This window comes from Aquarana catesbeiana, linkage group LG03, assembly GCF_042186555.1.
Source record: "Aquarana catesbeiana isolate 2022-GZ linkage group LG03, ASM4218655v1, whole genome shotgun sequence".
Lineage (NCBI taxonomy): Eukaryota > Metazoa > Chordata > Amphibia > Anura > Ranidae > Aquarana > Aquarana catesbeiana.
This window is the reverse complement of record NC_133326.1, coordinates 577,758,374-577,786,236: the sequence shown is the minus strand read 5'-3', so window position 1 is coordinate 577,786,236 and position 27,863 is coordinate 577,758,374. Positions and strand designations below refer to the sequence as shown.

At 42.0% G+C, this 27,863-nt stretch overlaps 1 protein-coding gene across 4 annotated transcripts in view; it reads left to right on the top strand.

The window, feature by feature from the left end:
• Positions 1-27,863, top strand: part of SCUBE1 (signal peptide, CUB domain and EGF like domain containing 1) — a 461,934-nt gene that overhangs the window by 326,593 nt on the left and 107,478 nt on the right. For all 4 annotated transcript variants that reach the window (XM_073621953.1, XM_073621951.1, XM_073621952.1 and 1 more), the window contains one exon: positions 20,408-20,524. In XM_073621953.1, the coding sequence (XP_073478054.1) occupies positions 20,408-20,524 (117 nt within the window). The remainder of the gene's footprint in view (positions 1-20,407; positions 20,525-27,863) is intronic.

Here is a 27,863-nt window from a genome sequence, read left to right as displayed (position 1 = left end):
GTTAATTAGACATAGGGGGGTTTATTTTCCAAAGGCAAATTCATTTTTCACTACAAGTGCAAATTGTACTTGGAATTGCACAGAAAGAGCATTTGGAAGTGCATTCGCTGTGGATCCGAGGGGCATATGCAAGGAACCACAAAAAAAAACAACCTTTCTCATGCACATGATTGTATGATAAAATCAGCAGAGCTTCCCCTCATTTCAGATCTTCCCCTCAGATTTACAGCGACTGCACTTCCAAAAAGTGCACTTGCAGTGCAATTTCTAAAGTGCACTTTTCACTAGTACTTTGCACTTGATTTTCTAAATGATTTAGCCTTTTGGAAAAAACCCACATAGTCTTTTTGACCTGTACCTGCCTACTCCCAAACCAAATGTCGTTTTTGAATCAAAACACATAGTCAATAATGTAAGGTAAAGAAAATATCCATTTATTTTGGAAAAAAACAAAATGAGGAAGGCAACACTGGAGACACTTTTGGAATCTGTGAAGCCTTTCGTCCCCCAGGACACACATCAAGTTTTAGGACAAGAAAATTGGTATCTTGCGACTAGGGAGCACAGGGAGCACAGTCAGACCAGACAGAAGCCAGGCATTCACTTTCGACTCTTCCGTGGAGCCTTCCCTGCACGCTTCTCTGCAGCCTTCCCTCCATGCTTCTCTGCAGCCTTCCTTGGAGGCTGAGCCTCTGGTGGTGTACTTGGGGCAGGAGTAGGAGGAGTGTCTTCATCTGCTAGATATGTTTTAGCAGTAAGCTCCCCTCTCAAGCCCTTCTGATACGCCTGAAAAGTCAGACCCTCACAGAGGAGGCGTTGCCCCTTTTCGAGTTCCAGCAATCTGGTGGCCATATATGTCCCATACGCCTCTTCTGCATTGGGTGGTGTGCTGAGGATTTGGCTGGCTTCACGAATGAGGGCTAGTGATTACTCCTCAGTTTGGGTCATTTTTCTGGGCCTTTTGGTGGTAATGCGGAGGGGAGGCACCTGACACTCCATGCGGCTTCTACTGGGCCCAGGCACAGCCTCCTCCTCTCTCCCACTGGGCAAGGCCTCCTCCTCTCTCCCACTGGGCAAGGCCTCCTCCTGGCTGAGCTCATCCTGGGTAAAAAAAAGGGACATAGTTGTAATTTTGGGTTACGCAATCACACACAATTTTCAGCTCATGACTTGCAAATATAATTCTAAACAAATAGTAAAGGCTATCTATTTGACCCCACCATTATTCTAGCTGCTCACCAATATCTGAAGTATATTTTTGGCCACTACTGTCTAGTGATATGTTTACATATTAATATTTGTTATGAAGTCATTTTTGGTGAAGCACTTAAAAATTTAAGACGTTGACATCATTAATATTTACACAATCACAAAATTAAAAAAAAGTATACCTGGTTGAAGCTGGGCGCATCCACTTCATCAAGGATGAAAGGGCCCAGTTCTTCCTGGGACTCCTCAGCTGGGGTGGAGGTGGAGGGAAGGGTGGGGGGAAGGGTCGAAATTGCCTTGCTTCTGTCTGGTCATCCAGAAATCACATTTTTTGTAGTACCACAGCCTGGGTACATAAACCTGGTCTGCTGCTGCTCCGGAACTGAACGACTCCTGGATCTTATTGTGTTCCCGCTTGTACATATTGCGCAAGATACCAATTTTCTTGTCCACAAATTGAGGTCTGCCTGGGGGACTCGAGTCTTCACAAATTCCAAAAGTGTGCCCAGTGTTGCCTTCCTTACATCTCTATTGGAATATAATGGGTGTTTGACCTCCAACAGGTTTTTGTTTTCCTGATACAAATCAATGAATCTTGACAAAAATTCAGCCTCCTTAAAGGGATTAATTTTTGCTGAAAGACAAGACACAAGATAAAAACTGTAATGTCAGTCAGAACTCCCAGGATTATTTTGGGAAGAATCTAGGGGACACATATATACACACACACACACAAAACACATTCACCAAACACACCCCCACGTTTCATCTTACCTTCATTTCTGATGCTCGCTACTTCCGCACGGACATACGTAGGCCATCGTAATAGCTTTATATACACTGCGCATGTGTCATACTCTGCCTGCGTCGCCCGCCCCTGATGTTCTTTTGTACGATTTGTCCCCGCCCCTTCACTCTTTGTTGCGCAGTGGGAGTATACAGAGAAAGATTGCGGAGAGATTCTCTGCAACTAGCGTGGAGGAAAGCCCGGAGCCACAACCATCCACATCCAGGAGGAGATATAAGGCCACCAACATGGCTTTTGAAGAGATGGTGGAGATGTTGTCCATATTGAGAAGGGAGGACTACGATGGGAAAAAAGGACCGTACACCCGACCCAATATGCGGAAGGACAAAAAAATGGCCTCAGTTGTCACCGCTCTAGAAGAAAAATTTGGCACTAAACGGGCTAAAGATCAATTGAGGAAGCTGTGGTCTGACCTCAAAAGTAGGGAGCCTGAACAATATTGGCGAATAAAGAAGCTGCTTAAAAAAAGTAAGTACTTGTTGTGTGTTCCTATTGAGATACTTAACTTGCATGCTGATCCATATGTTTTTCATTTATACAGCATCATTCGTAAAGACCGTTCTTTTAAAATACATATACCAAGAAAATTACATTTTTTTTTTTTGCAACAAACGATGGTACAGGGTTGGACATACATTTAGGTCTTGAGAATTTGTCGTATTCCAAAAATGGGGTGATGTTGTGTAGATGTTTTTGTAAATATAATGCTTCTTCAAAAATGATTCAGTGTAATGTAAGGACAGGACACAGCAGCTTTTTCCACATCTGGACTCACGAGCACTAGTGTACTATGTGAGCCTAAAGAAATTTTTGAGGGGTAATACACATAGGAGATCATTGAGGTGTCTGCATCTGTGAAACTTGCATGAAAATGTGTATTGTTTTTAATTTTTGTTCAGAGGGAATTTTCATCCTGTCTTCTAAATTTTTGTGGCCAAAAAATGACAATTGTCCCCAACTCCTAACCAATGTTTCATATTATTTTTGGCAAAAAGAAATATCTCTGTGTTTTAACTATACCTTTTGTTTAATTATCATAGGGTAGAAAAGACTCAGACAACAGTACAAGGATCCCAGGACCCCCCCAAAGTCACCAGCCTGAAGCTGAAGAAGCACCAAGCCCAAGACCACGCCCACCCGACAAGCTGGAGGAAGGAGAGGTGGAGGAAGTGTGCGAGATTTCAACCCCAGCAAGTGAGTGACTGACACCCCAGCTTAAGGTAATCTATTTAGGTGTGCATATTTTAAACAATTTTTTTATCCACACATTTTTTAGGTGATGTTCTGGTTGTGGAAGACCAAGTGGCGGAGCCATTTAGCACAGACAGTGCACAAAGACTGATTGGCCAGATAATGGTGTGCAATGCCCAAATTGACAGCATGAGGAATCGGCTGGACACCATGCAACAGGAAATGAAGAACATGATTGATGTTTTGGGCAGAATCTAATAACTTTTTGCCTAAAAACATCAATCATGTTCTTCATTTCATTGTCAAGTTTGTTTTTTCTTACATTTTTAAAATTTAAAAAAAATAATTCAAACAATTTGCAGATGCACACGGTGTGTCATCATGTGCTATATTCCATCAGGGGATATCAATGTACTTGTTTTGTGTTTGCAACCCCTTCATCATCAAAATGTTAGTTTGTGAGAGGAACAAAGGGATTGCACACACAAAACACGTACATTGCTCCCCCATGATGGGAGATAGCACATGTTGACCAGAACCTTTTTTAATCCACAATTTTGAGTATCTGCAAATTTTTGGCTTTACAAGGGTGACATCACCAGCACAGTTATTAACATGTTGAACTTTGTAAGTTCATTTTTTGTTTTGTATGTTTTTACAAACCCTGTTGTTAATTTAAATTTTGTAAACAAGGTCTATTTTTGTTGAAATATGCCTAAAATACAAAAATATATATATATATTTTTTTTATAAAAAAATAAAAAAAACATGTTTCCAAAAAATGCACCTTTCAATGTGCACACAGTAACATGTTTTTACTACTACAATGTGTGTGGCTGATTATTTATCAATAATATTTTTATTTAATTTTTGTGTGGTTACAGTGACTAAGGGCCTTATTAACTAAAGGGAAATGCACTTGCCACTACAAGTGCACTAGGAGACAGACAAAACTAAATGCAAACAAGACTAAAAACAAGATATTTTAGCAAAAATTTATTTTCTTTATTTTTTGTAAAAATTATAGCTCTTGTTGCATTGCAATGGCCCCCCGACCATTAAAATAATTAACATATCGGTCACGCACTTGACGTGCGGTTTGGGGGGCCAAGCCAATACGCCCACTTTCCAGGCCTGTGAGTGGTTGTTGAACTACAAGTCCGGCCTCAGGCCCAACAGAGGTCATATATGTAGCAGAATGTCTTCTCAAATAATTATGGAGAATGCAGCAAGCCATTATCACATGATTTATTTTATATTCCGCCAGATTTATGGCCTAGAGGAACAAACGGAACCTGCTGGCCAGAATCCCAAAGGCATTCTCCACAACTCTTCTTGCTCTGGCCAGCCGGTAATTAAATACCCTCCTCTCAGGGGTGAGTGTCCTTTGGGGGAACGGCCTCATCAAGTGCTCGCCGAGAGCAAATGCTTAATCAGCGATAAAAACTGAGGGGAGAATTTGTAAATTTAGGACGTTGGCACTGTTCTATCTATGAAATCTCCACAGTCCATCATGTGGTGAGATTTGGTACTCCGGTTCATGTTCAAAAACTGAGGGGAGTCCATCCACATTCTGGTCATCAGGTGGCAATCCCAGGCCACCAGTCTGGAGATGCTGGCACAGCTCGGTCTGTGCAAAGACTCCTCCGTCAGACATCCGGCCATTCTTCCCCACGTCCATGAACATAAATTCCAAATGTGCCGAGACCACCGCCATCAAAACTACACAATGGAACCCCTTATAGTTGTAAAAATAAGACCCCGAATGGGGTGGTGGCACAATGCGGACATGCTTCCCATCAATCGCCCCGACACAGTTGGGAAAGTCCCAACGGTCAGCGAACTGGGAGGCCACAGTCTGCCATTCCTGTGTACTCGAAGGAAACTGTGGAGTGAAACAAGAAAAAAATAAGATAAGTACTTTTAAACATAACTTTTATATCAGATTACACAAAAACATTCTTGAACAACAGCAGTCGAACATTATTAATATGTGTTTTTTTTCTAAAAAATCAGAAAAACATAAGGCCCACTTATAAGATTACTCACCCCCTCTGATGGCCCATTGATCAATTTGAATGTGGGGGGAGGTGTTCTAATTAGGTTAAAAAACACACCTGACAGTTGCTAACATTTGAGGGGGTGGGGGAGGGGTTCTAATTATGTTAAATAACACACCTGACAGATGCTAACATTTGAGGGGGTGGGGGAGGGGTTCTAATTAGGTTAAAAAACACACCTGACAGTTGCTAACATTTGAGGGGGTGGGGGAGGTGTTCTAATTAGGTTAAAAAACACACCTGACAGTTGCTAACATTTGAGGGGGTGGGGTAGGGGTTCTAATTATGTTAAAAACACACCTGACAGATGCTAACATTTGAGGGGGTGGGGGAGGGGTTCTAATTATGTTAAAAACACACCTGACAGATGCTAACATTTGAGGGGGTGGGGGAGGGTCAAACAGTACAATGGAGCTGACAATATACATTGTTCAAGGGACTATAGGCTAGAGATATAAATGGACCCAGGATTGCATGGTGGGGAGGTTATTGAAGGTAAATATGCATGTAGGACAAAAAATGATTAATGTAAAAAAACAGGCATGCATGAAGATAAAGGGGACATTCACAGCATATTCCAAGCATGGTAATTAGGTAACGAGGACATTTAGACAATACATTAGCAAACATTTAATACATATCATGTAATGTTAAAGGATAAAACTTACCTTCATATAGTCCTTCTGCAGGACCTGAATAATAGCAGAACAGGTCTCTGGGATTATGATCCCCAGAGCCTGGGGGGAGATGCCTGTCGAGAACTTCAAGTCCTGAAGACTTCTCCCAGTCGCCAAGTAACGTAAAGTGGCAACTAGCCTCTGCTCCGCAGTGATGCCTTGCCTCATGCAGGTATCTTGCCTGCTGATATAGGGGGTCAGCATAGCCAGCAGACGTTCAAAAACGGGGTCCGTCATCCTGAGAAAATTCCTGAAATCCTCAGGATTATTCTCACGGATCTCACGGAGCAAAGGCATGTGACATAACTGGTCACGCTGGCGCAACCAATTCTTGGTCCATGAACTCCTCCTCGCCCTGTTCATGGACTGGACTCGGGTCAAAGTATTAACACCAAGTCCCCACGCAGCACGAACTCGAGAACGAGCACGTCCACGCGACATGGCTTCAAAACGGTTGGCTGGTCAAACAAACTTATAACAAACGCACTGAAGAACAGCAAGGCCTATGAAGAGGGACCTGAAAATCAGGAACGAGCGGACCAGAACGGCCTGCTAGGCAGGTTACAAACTGACCAACACGCACTGAAGAGCAGATACAAACCTCACAAGCACAAACTGAACTGCAGAAAACGATCGAAATAAGCTGAAGTGTGAAAAGCGCGAATCGTCTCTAACCAAACTTCTACTAACACGAGATAAACACGAGATTAGCAGAAGGAGCCCAAAGGGTGCCGTAGTGGGGCTTGAACTTCCTTTTTCTAGTCCTGTCGTACGTGCTGTACGTCACCACGTTCAAAACCATTGCACTTTTGTAGTGATCGTGTGTCTCCAAGTCCATCCGTTTTTAAGTCCGGCGCACCTAGCGGACAAAGTCCGTCGAAAAGTCCGCCGGACAAAGTCTGCCGTAAAGTTCGGTCATGTGTACGCGGCATAAGCACTCCAAAGACATGCTGGTAGGTTAATTGGATCCTGTCTAAATTGGCCCTAGTATAGGTATGAATGTGAGTTAGGGACCTTAGATTGTAAGCTCCTTGAGGGTATAGGGACTGATGTGAATGTATAATATATATATGTAAAGCGCTGCGTAAATTGACGGCGCTATATAAGTACCTGAAATAAATAAAATAAAATAAAAAAAATAAGAGTTTTTGTGGGTTTGGATTTGGAGTCCTGGTCCTTTTAATTATGGCTAATTTGTAGCCTCTATGAGAAGTTCTTCAAAATAACTTTCCTGCTCCTGTCCTTCGGGTGATTAGTCCTTGCTCTCTGGCTAAGATTTCTCCCCCTCACAGCTTTGGACACTTCCCTGGATCAAAACAAGGTGGAGGACTCCTATTCCCATGTCCTGGATCAGGAACACAGGATCTGCACAGGGTTTTCCTTGTCAGGTTCTAGTGACACTACCAGGTGTCCTTGCGGACAGGTCTGCTCATCCTATTGTATTATGGCATTGCTGCATCGGCATCAAGTGGCTGTGATCCCACTCCTGTTTTGGTAGGAAGTACTGCTTTCACCCTTTTTTTTTTCATTTTGTTTTTTAGCGTTTCCTTTTGTTTGTTCATGTCTCTAACTTAAAGGCATTATAACTTTCATAAATACACCTTGTTTTTTTCTCCTGCATATCATGTGCATTGGTAAGGTAGTTTCATGGTGTCATTTGCTGGTCTGTAAGCACAGTCTATAGTAGAGTAAATCTTGACATTCCAGTGTCAGCAATTTCTGTTTCTATTCAAACATGAGGCTTGCGGCATGACACTGCAAAGGTTTGTGCATAACCTCTGATTATAGTCTAAGAACTGAAACTTCCTGTGAAAAAACTACATATCCCAGTCCCTACATCTCTCAGTCTTATCTCTGGTGCAAGTAATTAGATCTGACACAGCAATAAACAGGCAGAGCAATGAAGAGATGTGTTTTCATCAATTAGCACTCCCGCATTTGTGTTGCAGAGAAAAATTCAAGGCTGGTAACAGAAGTTGTCTGTTCCTTTAGTGGATTGGGACAAGCTAGGTAAATCAATACATAAATAAAGAATATAAATAAATGATGATCAAGGGTTGAGTTTCCCTTTAACCAGGTCTGACCTTTAGCCTAGGCCCTATAGAGTCAACAAGCTGATGATAGTTATCTCAGGAAGTATGTACCAACAAACTCAGCTTGGCCTGTATATAGTTACATAGTTATATAGTTGGTGAGGTTGAAAAAGACACAAGTCCATCAAGTCCAACCTGTGTGTGTGATTTTATGTTAATAGTACATTGTATATCCCTGTATGTTGTGGTCATTTAGGTGCCCATCTAATAGTTTTTTGAAATTATCGATGCTCCCCGCTGAAACTAATGTATGTGGAAGAGAATTCCACATCCTTACCACTCTTACAGTAAAAAACCCTCTACTCAGTTCATGTTCCTTTAGTGGATTGGGACAAGCTAAGTGAATGAATACATGGGGAAATGATCAGCCATGACACTACAAACTGCAGCAGTAACATGTGAGCCCATTATTACAAGGTAAGGCAAACAAACGACACGGAGTATAATATACTGTACTAATAGCAAGTTAAAACAACAAAAACATTTGAGAGTGCACAATGCCTTTAAGGTGGTTCCATTGGGGTCGTCACCATCTTCATAGGTCCTTGACCATCCCCTTGGGTTTTTGTACTAAATCTCTATTTTTATTATCTCATATGAGATTGAATGGCTGTCGTCACCATCTTCATAGGTCCTTGACCATCCCCTTGGGTTTTTGTACTAAATCTCTATTTTTATTATCTCATATGAGATTGAATGGCTGTCTTAGACATCCCCACTCCTCCTTGGAACATTTCTTCCCTGATGTCTAGGGTTGATAGTTTAAGGCATAGTTACATAGTTAGTAAGGTTGAATAAAGACACCAGTCCATCCAGTTCAACCTGAGTGAGTGTGGGTGCATGTCTTCAATTATCCCTATTTAATTAAGGTACCCATATAGTGCCGTCAATTTACGAAGCGCTCCACACATACATCGCACACTCACATTGGTCCCTACCCTCAAGGAGCCAACAATCCCAGGTCCCCAACTCACATTCATATACTAGGGCCAATTTTGGACAGAAGCCAATTAACCTACCAGCATGTCTTTGGAGCGTGGGAGGAAACCGGAGTACCCAGAGGAAACCCACGCAGGCACAGGGAGAACATGCAAACTCCAGGCAGGTAGTGTCGTGGTTGGGATTCGAACCAGCGACCCTTTTTACTGCTAGGCGAGAGTGCTACCCACTACACCTCTGTGCTGCCCTAAGGCATGGATCTTTGTCATCTATAGACCGGCCGGACTTACCTTGTGGACTACTTATCCAGTTTTCCCTTAGGAATTTTTTTAAGACTGGGAAAATCTCCATTATTCCCTTAGTTGACCATACTTGTTGGTCTGCTCTACCCATTTGAGTAGTGAAATTACTCCACCTGTTGGTTGCTTGGCTCACTGCTTCTGTTAGTGCGAACTCCAAGACAGTCATTCCCACTGGCAGTCCATGATGATTTAGGGAGCCATGTCATCTGCTGATGTTGGTCCACTGTGTTTTTTCAAGTCCAAAATCAGAGAATCCATCTACCAGGAAGTTCTAGAGCACTTCATGCTTCTCTTTGCTGACCAGCTTTATGGAGATGTTAATTTCATTTTCCAGCAGGACTTGGCACCCACCCACACTGCCAAAAGTACCAATACCTGGTTTAATGATCATGGTATCACTGTGCTTGATTGGCCCGCAAACTCACCTGACCTAAACCCCATAGAGAATCTGTGGGGTATTGTGAAGAGGAAAATGAGAGACCCCAGACCCAACAATGCACGTGAACTGAAAGCAGCTATCAAAGCAACCTGGGCTTCCATAACACCTCAAAGTCTATGAAAGCAGCGCTAAAATAGATGATGTTAAATTAGTCACCAGTTAAAGTGCATAGATGTAGAAGCACTCAACACCACGTGGTAAAGTTATTTGCTTACCAGAAGGCAAAAAAAGCTAGGCGTGTAATTTAAACCACAGCTCATCCAGCATATCGGCCTCCACCATACATCCACAAGGCTTGGAACAGCAGTATCCAGATAACAATCACACCCAATACAACTTCTCCAGGGATTCACATAAAAAATGCAGGCTCTCAGTAAACCGATCAGCAATGTTCAATGAAGAAAACATAAGCGACCAATAGTGAAGCCCGTAATAACAATTAAACGGATTTATTGTAGTAACTTACACTTAAAAATCAGGAATGCGTGCATCAAAGGAAAGCAATAAGCTGCAGCGTTCTGGTGTCAACCTGCCTGATATGTTTCATTGCAAACGGATGTCTTCAGAGGAGTGGTTTTACAGACACCAACACGCCATATATATATACACACACAAAAAAATTACGTCTAATTGGGGTGAGGATAATCACCCGACAAACAGCTGAATTTAATGAATCGTTGCGCTGCGGTCTCCGTGAGCCAATAGCAGGGACCTTGCAGGTACGCATGCGCTGTAACATCGATGGCAGGTGCGCATGCACTGTGACACCGATGGCATCTCAAGGTCCCTGTTAACACAGAATGATGTGAGGGGTATCACCCTCACCCCCACACCCTCAAAGGAGCCCAGACCAAGTATTGAGTGCATACTATACTGTACATGGACATACTTTTCAGTAAGCCAACATGTCTGTATTAAAAATCCTTTTTTGTGTGTGTGTGTGTGTGTATATATATATATATATATATATATATATATATATATATATATATATATATATATATATATATATATATATATATATATATATATATATATATTATACAGTGCTCAGCATAAATGAGTACACCCCAACAGCTTTGTTAGAAAACCTCAGAAAGCCTTTACTTTCCTTTCAGAATTAACATTTTCTATGGGACAATATACTACAAAACACTCCCACAAATGTGGGCCATTGATTGCAACCAAGATTTGTTAATTTGCACACACAGAAAAGTAGTTTTCCTAACAAATTCAATCAAGACCATGTTGCAAAAATGAATACACCCCAATGAAAGTCTTAAGAGCAAAGCTACATTTTAGACAACAAAATCCCAAGAATTCAACTATAGGTGAGTCTAATTATTCATTAAACAGGTGTCCAGCAGACAGTTGATTATAAAAGGGTGTTACTTAACAAAGAAAACCCCTTCCAATTTTATGCTGTCAGCAATGGCACCACAAGGCCTGAGAGAGAGTAAGTAATTTCTTTACACAAGAAAGGTGAAGGCTACAAGAAGATCAGCAAAGCTTTACTTATCAGTCAGAATACTGTAGCAAAAGTGATACAAAAATGTAACAAAGATGGAACTGCAACCATCTCAGAGAGACATCCAGGCCATCCACGGAAGTTAACACCTCGACAGGAGCGTCTTCTGATGAGAAGGTTTGAAGAAAATCACCATACAAGTTCAATGCAGTTAGCTAAAGAAGTAGAAAGCCAAAGTGGACTGATTGTTTCCCATGAAACAATATGGCGTACACTGCAGAGGAATAGCATGCATAGGTGTCATCCACAAAGGAAGCCTCTCTTAAAGCCCATGAGAGAAAGGGATGACTACTGGGACTCTGTACTCTGGAAAGACCAAGATAAATGTTTTTGGAACTGATGGCTGTAAAACTGTATGGTGTCTCGAAGGTGAGGAGTACAAAGAAAAATGAATGGTGCCTACAGTGAAACATGGTGGTGACAGTGTCCTTCTGTGGGGCTGCATGAGTGCTGCTGGTGTCGGGGAGCTGCATTTCATTGATTGTGTCATGAATTCAGATGTACTGCTCTATATTGAAAGAGAAGATGCTACCTTAACTCCGTGCCCTTGTCGTCATGCACTTTTCCAAAAAGATAATGATCCAAAACACACATCTAAGGCCACTGTTGCATTTCTGAAGAAGAACAGGGTAAAAGTGATTCAGTGGCCAAGTACTGTATGGCTCCTGATCTGAACCCAATCAAACACCTATTGGAAATTCTGAAGTGACAGGTTTAGTATCACTCTCCATCCAGCATCCAGGCTCTAAAAGAGGTCGTTCTTGAGGCATGTAAATAGATGTTGCAATATGTTGCCAACTTGTTCATTGCATGCCTAGAAGACTTGGTGCTGTCCTTACAAATCATGGAGGTCATATAAAATACTACACGTAGTTGTTTTTGTTGTGGGATGTATTCATTTTTGCATCAACTAATTTCAGTAAAACTGAAGCTATTGTAATCTAAGTTATAATATTAACCTTACTTTCATGTAATGAGCTAAACAAATGTTCTATAAAACTCAGTTTTGTCAAAACTTTGGAAGTTGTTCTTGTGTTCTTTGAGATATTGAATAAAATCTTACTTTTCAAAAGGGGTGTACTCATTTATACTGAGCACTGTGTGTGTGTGTGTGTATGTATGTGTGTAATATATATATATATATATATATATATATATATATATATCTAAAAATAAAAATATATACAGTTGTGCTCATAAGTTTACATACCCTGGCAGAATTTATGATTTCTTGCCCATTTTTCAGAGACTATGAATAACACAAAAACTTTTCTTTCACTCATGGTTAGTGTTTAGCTGAAGCCATTTATTATCAATCAACTGTGTTTACTCTTTTTATATCATAATGACAACAGAAACTACCCAAATGACCCTGATAAAAAGTTTACATACCCCAGTTCCCAATACCGTGTATTGCCCCCTTTAACATCAATGACAGCTTGAAGTCTTTTGTGGATTAGGCTCTTTATCTTCTCAGATGGTAAATCTGCCCATTCCTCTTGGCAAAAAGCCTATAATTCTTGGGCTGTCTTCCATGAACTGCACGTTTCAGATCTCCCCAGAGTGGCTCCATGATATTGAGGTCAGGAGACTGAGATGGCCACTCCAGAACCTTACCTTTATTCTGCTGTAGCCAATGACAGGTCGACTTGGCCTTGTGTTTTGGATCATTGTCATGTTGGAATGTCCAAGTACGTCCCATCTGCAGCATCTTCGCTGATGAATGCAAATGTACCTCCAAATGTAGCGTTTATGGTTGTGGCCAAAAAGCTCAATTTTGGTCTCATCACTCCAAATGACTTTGTGCCAGAAGTTTTGAGGCTTCTCTTTGTGCTCTATGGCTTATTGTAAGCGGGATACTTTGGCATTTGCATAGTAATGGCTTTCTTCTGGCAACTCGACCATGCAGACCACCTTTCTTCAAGTTCCTTCTTATTGTGCATCTTGAAACAGCCACACCACATGTTTTCAGAGAGTCCTGTATTTCACCTGAAGTTATTTGTGGGTTTTTTTTTGCATCCCGAACAATTTTCCTGGCAGTTGTGGCTGAAATTTTAGTTGGTCTACCTGACCGTGGTTTGGTTTTAACAGAACCCCTCTTTTTCCACTTCTTGATTAGAGTTTGAACACTGCTGATTGGCATTCTCAATTCCTTGGATATCTTTTTATTATTATTATTATTATTATACAGGATTTTTATTGCACCGACAGTTTACGCAGCGCTTTACAACATTAGGGCAGACAGTACAATTACAACACAATTCAATACAGGGGGGAATCGTAGAGCCCTTGCTCGATAGAGCTTTCAATCTAGGAGGGAGGGTCAAGTTATACAAAAGGGTAATCGCTGTGGGGGATGAGCTAATGGAGAAAATTGTGCAGTTTGGAGACAGTCTGACAGATTGGGGTAGCGAATTCCCAGAGGATGGGCGAGGCTCGGGAGAAGTCCTGGAGGCGGATTTGGGAGGAGGTGATGAGGGAGCTAGAGAGCAGGAGGTCTTGGGAGAAAAGAAGAGGGCGATTAGGTTGGTATTTTGAGACTAGGCTAGTGATGTAGCTGGGGGCAGAGTTGTGGATGGCTTTGTAACTTATTGTTAGTATTTTGAATTTAATTTGTTGGGCAAGTGGCAGCCAATGGAGGGATTTGCAGAGAGGGGTAGCAGACGCTGTGTGGTTTTTAAGGTGGATTAGTCTGGCAGCAGCATTCATGATGGACTGAAGGGGGGATAGTCTAAAGGTAAGCCAATGAGTAGGGAGTTGCAGTAATCAAGGCGAGAGATAACCAGGGAGTAAATCAGGAGCTTTGCTGTTTAATTGGTTAGAAAGGGACGTAGTTTAGAGATGTTGCAGAGGTTGAGACGGCAAGCTTTGGAAAGTGATTGGATGTGGGGCCGAAAGAAGAGTTCAGAGCCCAGGATAACACCTAGCATGCTGACATGTGGGGATGGGTGGATGGTTGTGCCATTGCTCTTGACAGATAAGTCAAGGGAAGAGGCATGTAGGGGAGGAAATATTATAAGCTCGATTTTGGACAAGTTGAGTTTGAGGAAGTGGTGTGACATCCATAAGTATGTCTGTTAGTAAGTTAGTGATGCATGAGGAGGCTGATGGAGTATGTTGAGGGGTGGAGAGATAGATTTGTGTGTCGTCAGCATAGAAATGATATTGAAAGCCATGAGAGGCTATCAGCTGACCCAGGGAAGAGGTGTAGATTGAAAATAAGAGTTCCAAGAACAGAACCTTGGGGAACCCGACGGAGAAGGGAAGAGTAGTGGAGGAAGTAGAATTGTAAGTGACACTGAAGGTGCGTTGGGATAGGTAGGATGTGAGCCACTGAAGAGCACAGTCACAGAGACCAAGGGAGTAACGTTTTTTAAACAGGAGGGGGTGGTCAACCATGTCAAAGGCAGCTGAAAGGTCCAGAAGTAGGAGTACAGAATAGTGTCCGTTGGTTTTTGCAGTTAGTAGGTCATTTGTGAGTTTTAAAAGAGCCGTTTCTGTGGAGTGTTAAAGCAAAATCCAGATTGAAGGGGATCAAGAAGGTTATTCTTAATGAGGTGGTCACTCAGTTGTAAACCAGGTGTTAATAAGAGTTGTAAAATAGGTCTGCTTGGCAGTGTGGAGGAAAGATGAGTATTTTTGGAGGGCAGATTTGTATTGGTTGAAGTCTTTGAGAGACTTATGCCTCGTACACACGGTCGGATTTTCTGACGGAAAATGTGTGATAGGACCTTGTTGTCGGAAATTCCGACCGTGTGTAGGCTCCATCACACATTTTCCATCGGATTTTTCGAAACACAAAGTTTGAGAGCAGGATATAAAATTTTCCAACAACAAAATCCGTTGTCGGAAATTCCGATCGTGTGTACACAAATCCGACGGACAAAGTGCCACGCATGCTCAGAATAAATAAAGAGATGAAAGCTATTGGCCACTGCCCCGTTTATAGTCCCGACATACGTGTTTTACGTCACCGCGTTCAGAACGATCGGATTTTCCGACAACTTTGTGTGATCGTGTGTATGCAAGACAAGTTTGAGCCAACATCCGTCGGAAAAAATCCTAGGATTTTGTTGTCGGAATGTCCGAACAAAGTCTGGCCGTGTGTACGGGGCATTAGTCTTGTGCCACAGAAGCTCAAGAGCACGACTACGTTTTTTGAGAATTTTAGTGTCATCTGTTTGCCAGGGTTGTAGGGGTCAAGGCCTGATTCTGCGTTTAGTGAGGGGAGCGAGCTTGTCCAGGGTGGAGGACAGAGATTTATTGTAGATGGAAGTGGCTTGGTTGGGGCAGAACAGGGGAGAGATTTTGTCATAGAGGTGGTCAGTAGCAGAATAGAGGAGAGAAGAGTTGAAGTTGCGAAAGTTTCTACGGGTGATGGTTAGGCGATTAGAGGGAAAGATGGTGGAAGACAGGGAGAGAGGGAAACTAATAAGGTGATGGTCGGAGAGAGGAAAAGGATTGTTTGAGAAGTTTCATGGAGTGCATAGGTAGGAGAATTCAAGTTCAAGGGTGTTGCCATCATAGTGAGTAGAAGGCGCTGTACCCATTGCTTCAGGTAAAATGAAGAGGTTAGACTAAAAAGTTTAGAAGTAGCAGGAGTGTTTGTATTAGCAGGGATATTGAAATCACCGAGAAGGATTGTGGGAATTTCTGAAGAGAGAAAGTAGGGTAGCCAGGCAGAAAACTCATCAAGGAAAGTCGATAATGGTCCAGGGGGCCGGTAGATCACAGCAATTCTTAGGGAAGTTGGAGAGAATAGACTATACAGTGAGCTTCGAATGATGAGAGGGAAAGAGAGGGAGGGGAGTGAATAACCTGGAAGGTGCTTTGGGGGGATAGGAGGAATCCCACTCCACCTCCCTTGCTTCCATTAGGCCTAGGGGAGTGAGTCCAGTGAAGGCCACCCTGGGAGAGGGAAGCAAGAGAAGGGGTGTCAGATTCGTGGAGCCAGGTTTCAGTGACAGCAAGTAGATTAAAGGAATTAGTGACAAAAAGGTCATGAACAGCGGTGAGTTTGTTGCAGACAGAGTGGGCATTCCAGAAGGCACAGGAGAGAGGGAGGCTGGTGTTGGGAAGAAGAGGAATGGAGACTAAATTGCATAGATTGCGTCTACTGCCAGGGGGTATAGATCAGTGGTCATCAACCCTGTCCTCAGGGCCCACTAACAGGCCAGGTTTTATGTATTACCTTGGAGAGATGCAAACTAGAATACTGCAATCACTGAGCAGCAAATGATATCACCTGTGATGTATTTCAGTTATCTTGCAAACCTGGCCTGTTAGTGGGCCCTGAGGACAGGGTTGATGGCCACTGGTGTAGATGATGGTGATGGGTGTGTTGGGTACAGTTAAATAAGGGAGGCCCAGAGTTTGGGACAATATCTCCAGCGGTTAGGAGAAGCAGAAGAGTAAAGGAGGTAATATGAGAATACGATTTGTATGAGGGGACATGCTTCAGTATCCTGGGGGTTTGTTAGCAAGTGGGCTTATAGTTAGAAAGAGGTGATGAGTGCAGTAATAGGGGGAGGGGAGAAGTGGGAGTGCAAATTGTGGGGTGGAGCAGAGGGGTGAAGAAAAGTGAGTTTGAGGAGAGAGGCTGCAATTGTGAAAAGGAGGAGAGGTAAAGAGTGCATGTTTCAGAGAGGAAGGTGAGATCATTTGGAAATGAGGTCACCTGCATCCTATATCCCTTTCCTGTCTTATACAGTTCAACTACCTTTTACCGCAGATCATTTGACAATTCTTTTGCTTTCCCAATGACTCAGAATCCAGAAAACGTCAGTGCAGCACTGGATGAAAGATGCAAGGGTCTGTCAGAAGTCCAGAAACTCATTGACCTTTTACACACACACTAATTACAAGCAAACAGATCACAGGTGAGGATGGTTATCTTTAATAGCCATTCAAACCCCTTTGTGTCAACTTGTGTGCATGATATCAGGTCAAAATCACCAGGGTATGTAAACATTTGATTAGGGTCATTTGGCTAGTTTCTGTTGTCATTATGATTTAAAAAAAGGGTAAACACAGTTGATTGATAACAAATGTCTTCAGCCAAACACCAACCACGACTGAAAGAAAAGTCTTTGTGTTATCATTCATATTCTTTGAAAAATGGGCAAGAAAGCATCAATTCTGCCAGGGTATGTAAACTTATGAGCACAACTGTGTATGTTTGTGTATGTGTATATATATATATATATATATATATATATATATATATATATATACATTTTATTTAGTCTGTGGACTTGTAAGCTGCAGTATAATATATTTTTGTTCTTGGGTTTAGATACACTTTAAGCCTTGAGATACATACAGGGAGCTAGCCTGCTTTGTTCATTAACAAGTTAGTTAAATGTGACAGACTCCTACTAGCTATAGAAGCTGCTAGCTGGTAAAAGTTTAATTTGTTTTATGCTACTCTTATCTCTAAAATGTCCACAAAAGCTAAAATGACTCTTTGAATTGAACCAGGCTTGGCCTTGCAAGCAGGAAAATATATTTATGCAAAAACCTGCTTTCTTTGGATTTTTGAATACAATCTGGCTATACCCCATCAAGGCTCATGATTCCCATTTTTTTCTTCCCTTTTTTCTTTTAGTTTGCTAAATCCCTGTGAAGGGAAACACAAAACATGGCCTCTTTCAGACTATTTGTGCTAAGTAACTGACCCTTGCCCTATACAACCAGTCAGCCATGACATGGGAAAGTAAGTCTGGTGTGTCTCTTCTAATTTCTGGACACTATCCAGGAACAAGACTTTTCCTGCCCAAGGAAAATATGTTCAATCATGTCCATGAAATGGAATCAAATATATTTTCTTCTGGTGACACTTTGTTGTGTTGTGCCTTTAGAGTTAAGAAGTGCTAAAAGGTAGATACCATCATCCATGATGTCTCGGGAAAGCCTAATTTTTCTATACAGCCTAAGCTGGGCGTTAAGGATCTCTTTGCTTAGTGCTCTGTTCTGTGCTTTGCCAGTATCTATTCGAATGCATTTATGGTAAAGAATGGTCCTGAATACTCAAAGAGATTAGTTAAACCCTCTGCTTTAGGTCAGCTGGAAAGAGCCAGCCAATAATGTCTCCTCTTGTGTTTGAAGAAACGTGGGTCAGCCTTGTAACTTCTGTTAAAAATGTGTTGTGAGATGTCAAACAGAGATGTAGCTTCTGGAATAGTTAGGAAAATAGTGGTCAGAAACAAACTGAAACCCTTATCCTATTGCTGATATTCGGCTCACAAACTATAAAGCTGTTGTCAGACCAGAGTCTGATGAATGAGGTGGTACCTAAAAGACAAGCATGATAGAGGGCTCTACTTGCTTTGATAAGCCTTTCTAAATATAGCCGAACTCCAGCCAAACCGCTAAATGCACAAATTAAATATGTCTAAGGGAGCTAAAGATTTGTATTTCATGTATCCAATTCTAAAATGTACACAGCTTTACTTCACAGCATCCACAGTACTATCTGTCAAAATGCGCACAAAAAAAATTGATTCCTAAATTGCGCCTAAAATGAAAGAAGTGACAAAACAAACGCAAACAAAGATGTTTTTTATAAATGTCCCTTATTGTACCTAGTTACCTTCGAGGGCTACAAAATCCAGCCACAATGTGTTATAGAGAAGAGGAGAGGGGAGGTGTTCTCGTAATCCTTTGCTAGCATGAATTCACATGATAAGAGTCCTGTTGCACCCTGTGTCTTTTAAGGAGAGAGCATAGCAATTGCTGGACTTGGACTGAAGCTTAAAGTGATACTAAACATACACTGTTTAATTTATATTATCCCTTCTCTTTCTGTATGTGGCGGATGGCACTGTAATTATTTTAATAAAAATCTAAGAACCTTCTTTCCTAGTCGATGTACAGCTGTCACATGACCACTTCTAGTCCTCTGCTACTGGTCATATGTTTAAAAAACAAAACAAAACAAAAACAAAAAAAGCCTTTGGAATACAGAGTAAAAATAAATAATATCAATAAACTGTTTTGAATTTTTATACAAATATATATTTGAAATTAAATCTTTATTATTTTTTGGCAATAACATGGGGTGGGTGGATTTTTGCCAGTCACAGGCTGTGTCTTGGAATAACAGGAAGATGAAGCCTCTGTCAATCAAAATGCAATTTTCCACCTCCATTGTTTTTAGGTTATTAGTGGGCATGGAGGAGGAGGGAGAGAGCGGGCTGTCATTTATACACCCACTTGTGAGATTCTATAGTCACATGGGCTGCTCAGATGTGACAGGGAGAAAACATTCAGGGAAAAATACAAAAAAAAATGAGCAAGTCCACTAGCTGCCCAACACTGCACTGCAAAATGCACAGTTGCAGTGGGGACATGGACTGGAGGGGGAGACAGAGACTAGCAGGATCAACCATTTTTTTGGCAGATTACAGAAAACAAATCTCATAGTGAGCGAGTGAGTATGAACAGCATGTAATAACATTTATTGATTGCTTTTATTAATGTGGGTTTAATGACACTTTATTACAGAAGGGAGAGAAGAGATGATTGACTGCTGTGGCTCATTCAGCTGTGTAGTGTGTGTACGTATCCGTTTGAGCTGTTGAGCTCTGTTAACATCATCTTAACAAACAGTGCTGAAAATATACCTATCACTATGGATTTCCTTGTTTTTGCTTGTCTCGGTTTCTATCATCTTTACATTTTAATCCACTTTTTTTTTTAAATTGTATTACAAGTAGAGAACAAATATGTTGAAAAAAAAACTGAAGAGACTTCATACAATGGGGAAAATTGAGGTCCGATTGTTTACTCAAAAGGACAGTGACTGCAGCTTCTGACCTCAATGCTGCAGTGATATCTCATGTAAGTGAGGAATATAGACAGATGATTCGTGGAAGATCCACCCTGTACTCATGTGCACTCTGTCTTACTGCAACCACTTACATCTTATCCCTGGCTGGCTTTGGCACACAATGAAACATCCTTTGTTCTTATATTATGTTATACTGTATCTTTATGCTTTATTGTCTTCTTTTTGGATGTGTCTGGTTATTTACATTGCCAGACCTTTGATATATCAGACCTGAGTGTTTGATCTGAATGTGTCGGTGATTCTGTCTATTAGTGTGTAGTAGCTAGCTGTGTTTTTAACTGTAGAATAACTCTTTGTTTTATATCCCCAGAAACATGTGCTGTAAATAATGGAGGATGTGATCGCACCTGCAAGGATACTGCCACTGGAGTCCGCTGCAGTTGCCCTGTAGGATTTACCCTGCAGCCCGACCAAAAGACTTGCAAAGGTCAGTATGACTGTGTACACATGGTTATCACTTTCATTGCGAGGTTAAAAACAAATATACATGTGTGTGTGTGGATTTGCAGGAGTCCATAAGTGTCTCTGTCCACTTTACAGGGGTTTGCAGGTGGCACTGTCTAATCTACAGGGATCCCCTGATGGCTGTGTTTAATCTACAGGAGTCCACAGGAGACTGTGTGTACTCTACAGGTTTCCACAGGTGGCTGTGTCTACTCTACAGGGTTCTGCAGGTGGCTGTGTCTACTCTACAGGGTTCTGCAGGTGGCTGTGTGTCCTCTACAGGGTTCTGCAGGTGGTAATGTGTACTTTAGAGGGTTCCTCAGGTGGCTGTGTCTACTCTAAAGCAGGGGTAGGCAACCTGGGGCCCTCCAGCTATTGTAGAATTACATTTCCCATGAGGCATTGCAAGGCTGGCAGTTACAATTACTCCCAGAGGCATGATTGGACTTGTAGTTCTGCAGCAGTGGGAGGGCCCCAGGTCACCTACCCCTGTTCTAAAGGGTTCCGCAGGTGGCTGTGTCTCCTCTACAGGGCTTTGCAGGTGGCTGTGTCTACTCTGCAGGGTTCCGCAGATGGCTGTATCTTCTCTACAGGGTTCTGCAGATGGCTGTGTCTACTCTCTGGGGCTTTGAAGGTGGTTGTGTCTACTCTACAGGGTTCCCTAGTTGTTTGTATCTACTCTATGGGGTTCCGAAGGTGGTTGTGTCTACTCTACAGGGTTCCCTAGGTGACTGTGTCTACTCTATAAGAGTCCACTGGTGGCTGTATACTTTACATGAGTCCACAGAGAGCTGTGGCTGTGTGCACTTTACAGATGTGTGTAGGTGATGCATACATTACTACATAGGTGTTTGTCAGTGGCCTGTACGATCCTGTACAGAGGTTTGTAGTTGGCGCGTATAGTACTGCACATGAATGCACAGGTGCTGTATATAATATTGTACAGGAGCCCACAGGTGGCCCATACAGTATCTTATTATACAGGAGCCTATAGGTGGCACATATCATACTATGCAAGAGTCCACAGGAGGTAGAATGTAGGTGGAGTGTGTAGTCTGCAGACATTTGTACTGTGTTGTGGACTTCAGGTGGCATATGTATGGTACTGCACAGGAAACTCAGGAGAGTCTGGGCTGTTTATCCTTGAGGCACTCTGTGCTCTAGTGGTTTGTGTCCTGTACAAGAGACTGCAGAAGGTGTATATCTATTGAGGACACTTCAGACATCCTTCACTCATATTTCCCTTTATTTATTTCTGACTTATTACTTCTGTGCGAGTGAGCAGCAGGAAGTGTGTGGCTTTTCCCTCATCCATCCTGGGCTCCAAGCAGACGACTGAGGAAATTTATTGAGGTGACAGTTGGGTCCTGTTTGTATATTTGTTCCATCTTGTGCTGCAGATGAATAAAGCTTTCACACATTGCTAATTAAATGGAAAAACCACACACAAATATTTAGCAGACTGCTTTCACATGTAGTGACTCTGAAAGTCTATAAAATCAATTAAACACAACAAGACAGAGAAAGGGTAAAGGCATGCGGTCGTTGCCTCCCTGTAATCAGAAACTGCTGTTAAATGTAGAAAAATCCTTGTTTTCCTTTTACCTGTAATATTTTCCTGTGTGCTGTGTGTGCGTCCCAAGCTCTAGGCTGACCATGGCTAAGTCTGTCCTATTTCAATAAGGATTTCAGTTTTAATGACAACAACAATCTGTATTTCGCCAGTTACAAACTTTTTTATAATTGTGGCAACCTGAGTGTGGTCAGAAGGATTTGACTTAAAGTGCATCTGTTTCCAGACTATGGACATTAAAGTAATTACATAATCTTAATAAGCAGTGATGGGGCTTTAAACAAGTCATCAATGACCTCTATAGCTGTGTGTACTGTGAAACGATTCATCCTCAAAGATCACATCAGAGACTCCTAAGACAGGGTTTCAGTCATTTTGTAAGAACACGGTATGGATAAGTGTAAAAAAGCCCAGGGATTTCTTCTTCAGTAGTGAATAAGCTTATGTGGAAAACCATAGGGTGTAAGCGTAAAATGAAACACTACAGGATGGTGGCTTTGCTAAAAGGTAATACTTGTTGAACACCAATTACGCATTTCATGTTATGACCACTTCCTCAGATATACAGTATATATATTTTAAGAACAGTACAGATGTATGGTTAAAATTAGAGTAAGACCCCTTTCACACTGGGGCGTTTATTAGGCGTTTTAGCGCTAAAAATAGCACCTGAAAAGCACCTCTCATGCTTCCTCAGTGTGAAAGTCCGAGTGCTTTCACGCTGGGGTGGTGCGCTTGCAGGACAGGAAAAAAAGTCCTGCAAGCAGCATCTTTGGGGCGGTGCGTGAGTAGTGTATACACCGCTCCAAAAACACCCTGCCAATTGATGAATGGGCAGCGCTGCTGAAGCGCCTGAAAAAAAAATGCGGTGCTTTACCACTAACGCACCCCCGTCCCAGTGTGAAAGGAGTTTAAGTTTTAAAAAGATAATTTCTAGAGTTCAGCTTTAACCACTCTAGGGGGAGATAATTTCCTAACACATTTCTCTCCCACGTTGCATGTCTGGGAGTGTCTAATTGTTCTCTGTGCTGGCCCAGCACCTTAGCCCCTACCTTTTTAGAATTCTTTATAGCAGGAACATCCAAATGCAGGAAGAAGTGATCCAAGAGACATAACTTCTGCATTTAGAAAATCTAAACACATAGGTGCCAGTGTGAATGAATACTTAGGTGTCCGTTTATGAAACTGTGAACAGCGGTGATCCCTAGGCTCGCCGCTGATCTCAGTCTATTAACGGTTTATGAAACAGAGATGATTGAGGGAGAACATGTTCTCTGCCCGGGGGAAGGAGGAAGATTTTTGACTTCCTCCTTCCTCGGTCAGACCCGCCAAGACAGTATCCATGTCCCCCTGCCATGTCTATATTGTGTGTGTGTGTGTGTGTGTGTGTGTGTGTGTGTGTGTGTGTGTGTGTGTGTATATATATATATATATGTATGTATTAATTATATACAGCTGTGCTCATAAGTTTACATACCCTTGCAGAATTTATCATTTCTTGGCCATTTTTCAGAGAATATGAATGATAACACAAAAACATTTTTTGCACTCATGGTTAGTGTTGGGCTGAAGCCATTTATTATCAATCAACTGTGTTTACTCTTTTTAAATCATAATGACAACACAAACTACCCAAACGACCCTGATCAAAAGTTTACATACCCCAGTTCTTAATACCAACGTGTATTGCCCCCTTTAACATCGATGGCAGCTTGAAGTCTTTTGTGGTATTTATGAATGAGGATCTTTATCTTCTCAGATAGTAAAGCTGCCCATTCCTCTTGGCAAAAAGCCTCCAGTTCCTGTAAATTCTTGGGCTGTCTTGCATGAACTGCAAGATTGAGATCTCCCCAGAGTGGTTCAATGATATTGAGGTCAGGAGACTGAGATGGCCACTCCAGAACCTTCACTTTATTCTGCTGTAGCCAATGACAGGTCGACCTGGACTTGTGTTTTGGTTTATTGTCATGTTGGAATGTCAAAGTATGTCCCATGGGCAGCTTTCTGGCTGATGAATGCAAATGTTCCTCCAGTATTTTTTGATAACATACTGCATTCATCTTGCCATCAATTTTGACCCAATTTCCTTTGCCTTTGTAGCTCACACATCCCCAAAACATCAGCGATCCACCTCCGTGTTTCAGAGTAGGAATGGTGTACCTTTCATCATAGGCCTTGGTGACTCCTCTCCAAATGTAGCGTTTATGGTTGTTGCCAAAAAACTCAATTTTGGTCTCATCACTCCAAATGACTTTGTGCCAGAAGGTTTAAGGCTTGTCTTTGTGCTGTCTGGAGTTTTGTAAGCGGGATACTTTGTGGCATTTGCGTAGTAATGGCTTTCTTCTTGCGACTCGACCATGCACCCCATCTTTCTTCAAGTTCCTCCTTATTGTGCATCTTGAAACAGCCACACCACATGTTTTCAGGGAGTCCTGTATTTCACCTGAAGTTATTTGTGGGTTTTTCTTTGCATCCCGAACAAATTTCCTGGCAGTTGTGGCTAAAACCTTAGTTGGTCTACCTGACCGTGGTTTGGTTTCAACAGAACCTCTCATTTTCCACTTCTTGATTAGAGTATGAACACTGCTGATTGGCATTCTCAATTCTTTGGATATCTTTTTATATCCCTTTCCTGTTTTATACAGTTCAACTACATTTTCCCACAGATCCTTTAACAATTCTTTTGCTCTCCCTATGTCTCAGAATCCAGAAACGTCAGTGCAGCACTGGATGAAAGATGCAAGGGTCTGTCAGGAGTCCAGAAACTCATTGACCTTTTATACACACACACTAATTACAAGCAAACAGATCACAGGTGAGAATCTTTAATAGCCGTTCATTCATTCATCCGTTTTGATCAGGGTCATTTGGGTAGTTTCTGTTGTCATTATCATTATGATTTAAAAAGAGTAAATGCAGTTGATTGATAATAAATGGCTTCAGCCAAACACTGATCATGAGTGAAAGAAATGTTTTTGTGTTATCATTCATATTCTCTGAAAATGGCCAAGAAATCATAAATTCTGCCGAGGTATGTAAACTTAGGAGCACAACGGTGTTGTGTGTGTGTATATATATAAATATATATATAATATAGTGTAGGGGAAAGCTATTTTATTAACTAGATGGGCAGTCTTTTCTGTGAATGTCCGTGTACTGAGCAGTGATAATTTATCACTGCTTAAAAAAAGGACATGTCGAGTGTTTCAGTGAACTTATGGTACTGTAATCTCGTTATGTCTTATGAGATTCCAGAACCAGGGGGCATTCTCCACTGTTTGAAGCGTTTGTAGATTGCTTCACTCATCCAAAGGTAAATTGATCTACACTGCTTCATAAACTGGTACTCAGAGAATGACCTCCTCTGTGAATGCCGAAGAACGAAGCAGTGAATATTTTTCACTGCTTCATAAATGGACACCTCAGTCTGCTGAGGCTGCTGACATCACATCCAAGATAGCAGAACTCATCTGAAGTTTTATGACTTTTAGATGCCTATACAAGGGAGGCTTTTACAGGTAAATAACATACAAAAAATATTTTATGTACACATTTTTGTGGAAATGAATGGTCTTGTGAGATGAGTTGTTTTTTAAAGGTGAACCTGTGGTGTGTCTATTCTTTTCAGCTTAAATTCACTTCCCATTCATGATTCCTTTACACAGCTTGCCTGCCAGAGTAAAGTCCTATTCCTGGCACTAATGAGCATGGGGGGATGTGTTACCACTTTCCCTTCCTCCAATGATGCAGTGTTGAATGTGTTAGCGTCTAATTGGCAGGTGTGCCATGCTGGGGTGGGGAGGAGTCCTTAGCTCCATGTAAAGGACCCCATAGTTGTCTTGAATTTTGGCTGATTCCTGCTAAAACAGCTGAAATTTAAGCCACGGAGATAGCCCTGCAAGCACCACCTGGCTCAACATAAGTCAATTTAAAAATCTAAGCTGGTGGAAAATCATAGGCTGAACAAGTGACTGCATCCTATCAGATGCAGTTTCTGTTTTGGGTATTTAGGCAGCTGCCAAACTGCTTAAAGTGGTTCTAAAGCGAGGGCCGGCAACCCGTCAATCGCGATCTACCTGTCGATCATGGTCATCTGGCAGGTAGATCGCGACCGGACTTTCTGATCGCGCCTGCCAACTGTCAGATACAACAGCCGAGCCACTGCCCAGATCACATCACACAGCACATATGCAGAACTGCAGTGGGGTATTGAGTGCGTTCCTGCATTCAGCACTAGTGTGGAAAGTAATACATTCCGACAGGTGGAGTGATTCTCACTCAACAGATTTCTAGTCCTGGCCTTTGACTGGCTGTCATTCAGAGGCCAGGAGGTGGGGGAACAATGGTGCGACACAGTGAATGTAAGTAACAAGAAGCTGCTTCCTATGGTGGCACACTGAGAAGGAGTAGCCTAGAGCATCATCGGGGGACCCCATAAGAGGGGGTCACTCTGTGCAAAACCATTGCACAGAGCAGGTAAGTATACGATTCTTTACAAAATTTACAAAAAAATGTAATATTTTACAACAAAAAAAGCATTTACAGCCACTTTAAATACTAATCCCAGCAGTGGAGATTTCTCCATCTACACCAGGATTTCTCAACCACCAAAGGTTCCTTCAAGGTTTGCTAGGGGTTCCTTGAGCAATGAGCAATTTTTGTCTCTCAGATAAGTCCCCACTGGCACCAATTATCTTTTTTAGCTATCTGTAAGGGGGAAAATTCTTTCCAGTGACCATAAGTGTAGGGAGCATTTTTCCCACTGGCCATCACACTAATGTATCATAAGTTGTGGATATAGTCATTTTTAGCAAGGGTTCCACAAGAACAGAAGGTTTTTTCAAGGGTTCCTCTGTGTTTAAAAGATTGAGAAAGTCTGATCTATGCTTTTGTGTGCATGATGGAGTAGATTTGATTTTTGGGGGCTGAGCAAGAAAGAATCCAGCCTTGTATAGTGGCCTTGGGCTCTGAACTGGCTAAATTGGAGCTTACACAGGACTGTGATGGATGGACAGGCAGCAGGACTTGGGCTGGCATTATTCAGTTAACCCGTTGCTTTGTCCTGCCAAGGTCACAGGCTCTGTAAGTAAGAGAAAATGCAGCGGCAAATATGTGACAAGTGGGAAATGTTCCAGCGGTGAACCAGAGCCCTAAACTACAGCCGCTTAGCAGTGACAGCAGTAGCTGCATGACCAATGACAGAGGTGTCCAGAGCCTTGTGGACTCTAATTGTCTTTCTATGTATTTGACCCCGTGCATGGATAGATTTCATAATACCTAGCGGATGAAGCAGAAGAAAGCACATTGCTTTTATTACTTGGAAGAGTCCCCTTTTCCTCACTGTGAAATCCTTGTTAATCTTCTGGCTCATTGTTTGACTAGAGGGGTGATATCCAGGGCTTATGCTGGGAAAACATGTCTTGAGCCTGCTGTCTCACTGCCATGGTTACCGGGAAGGGCTCTGCCGGGGCACGGGAGAAATATAACATACGTGTGCTAGCATTGACGTGTTTATAGCAATCTACGTGCGCTCTGTGTGCAGACTTCGTATTATCAGTTCACTTTTCAGAAATTTTAAGGCAAATTAATAAAAAACAAAAAGCTAGCCCTCAGTGGCTGTGATAATGATAAAAATATTGAGGAAAAGAGCAGGGGACAGTACTCTATAACACTAGGTCTTGTCTTGCAAGGGCATTGGTTGCTATGAGTGACTGCTCTTTGCAGGTTTTCAGCTCCCCTTTGCATTTTA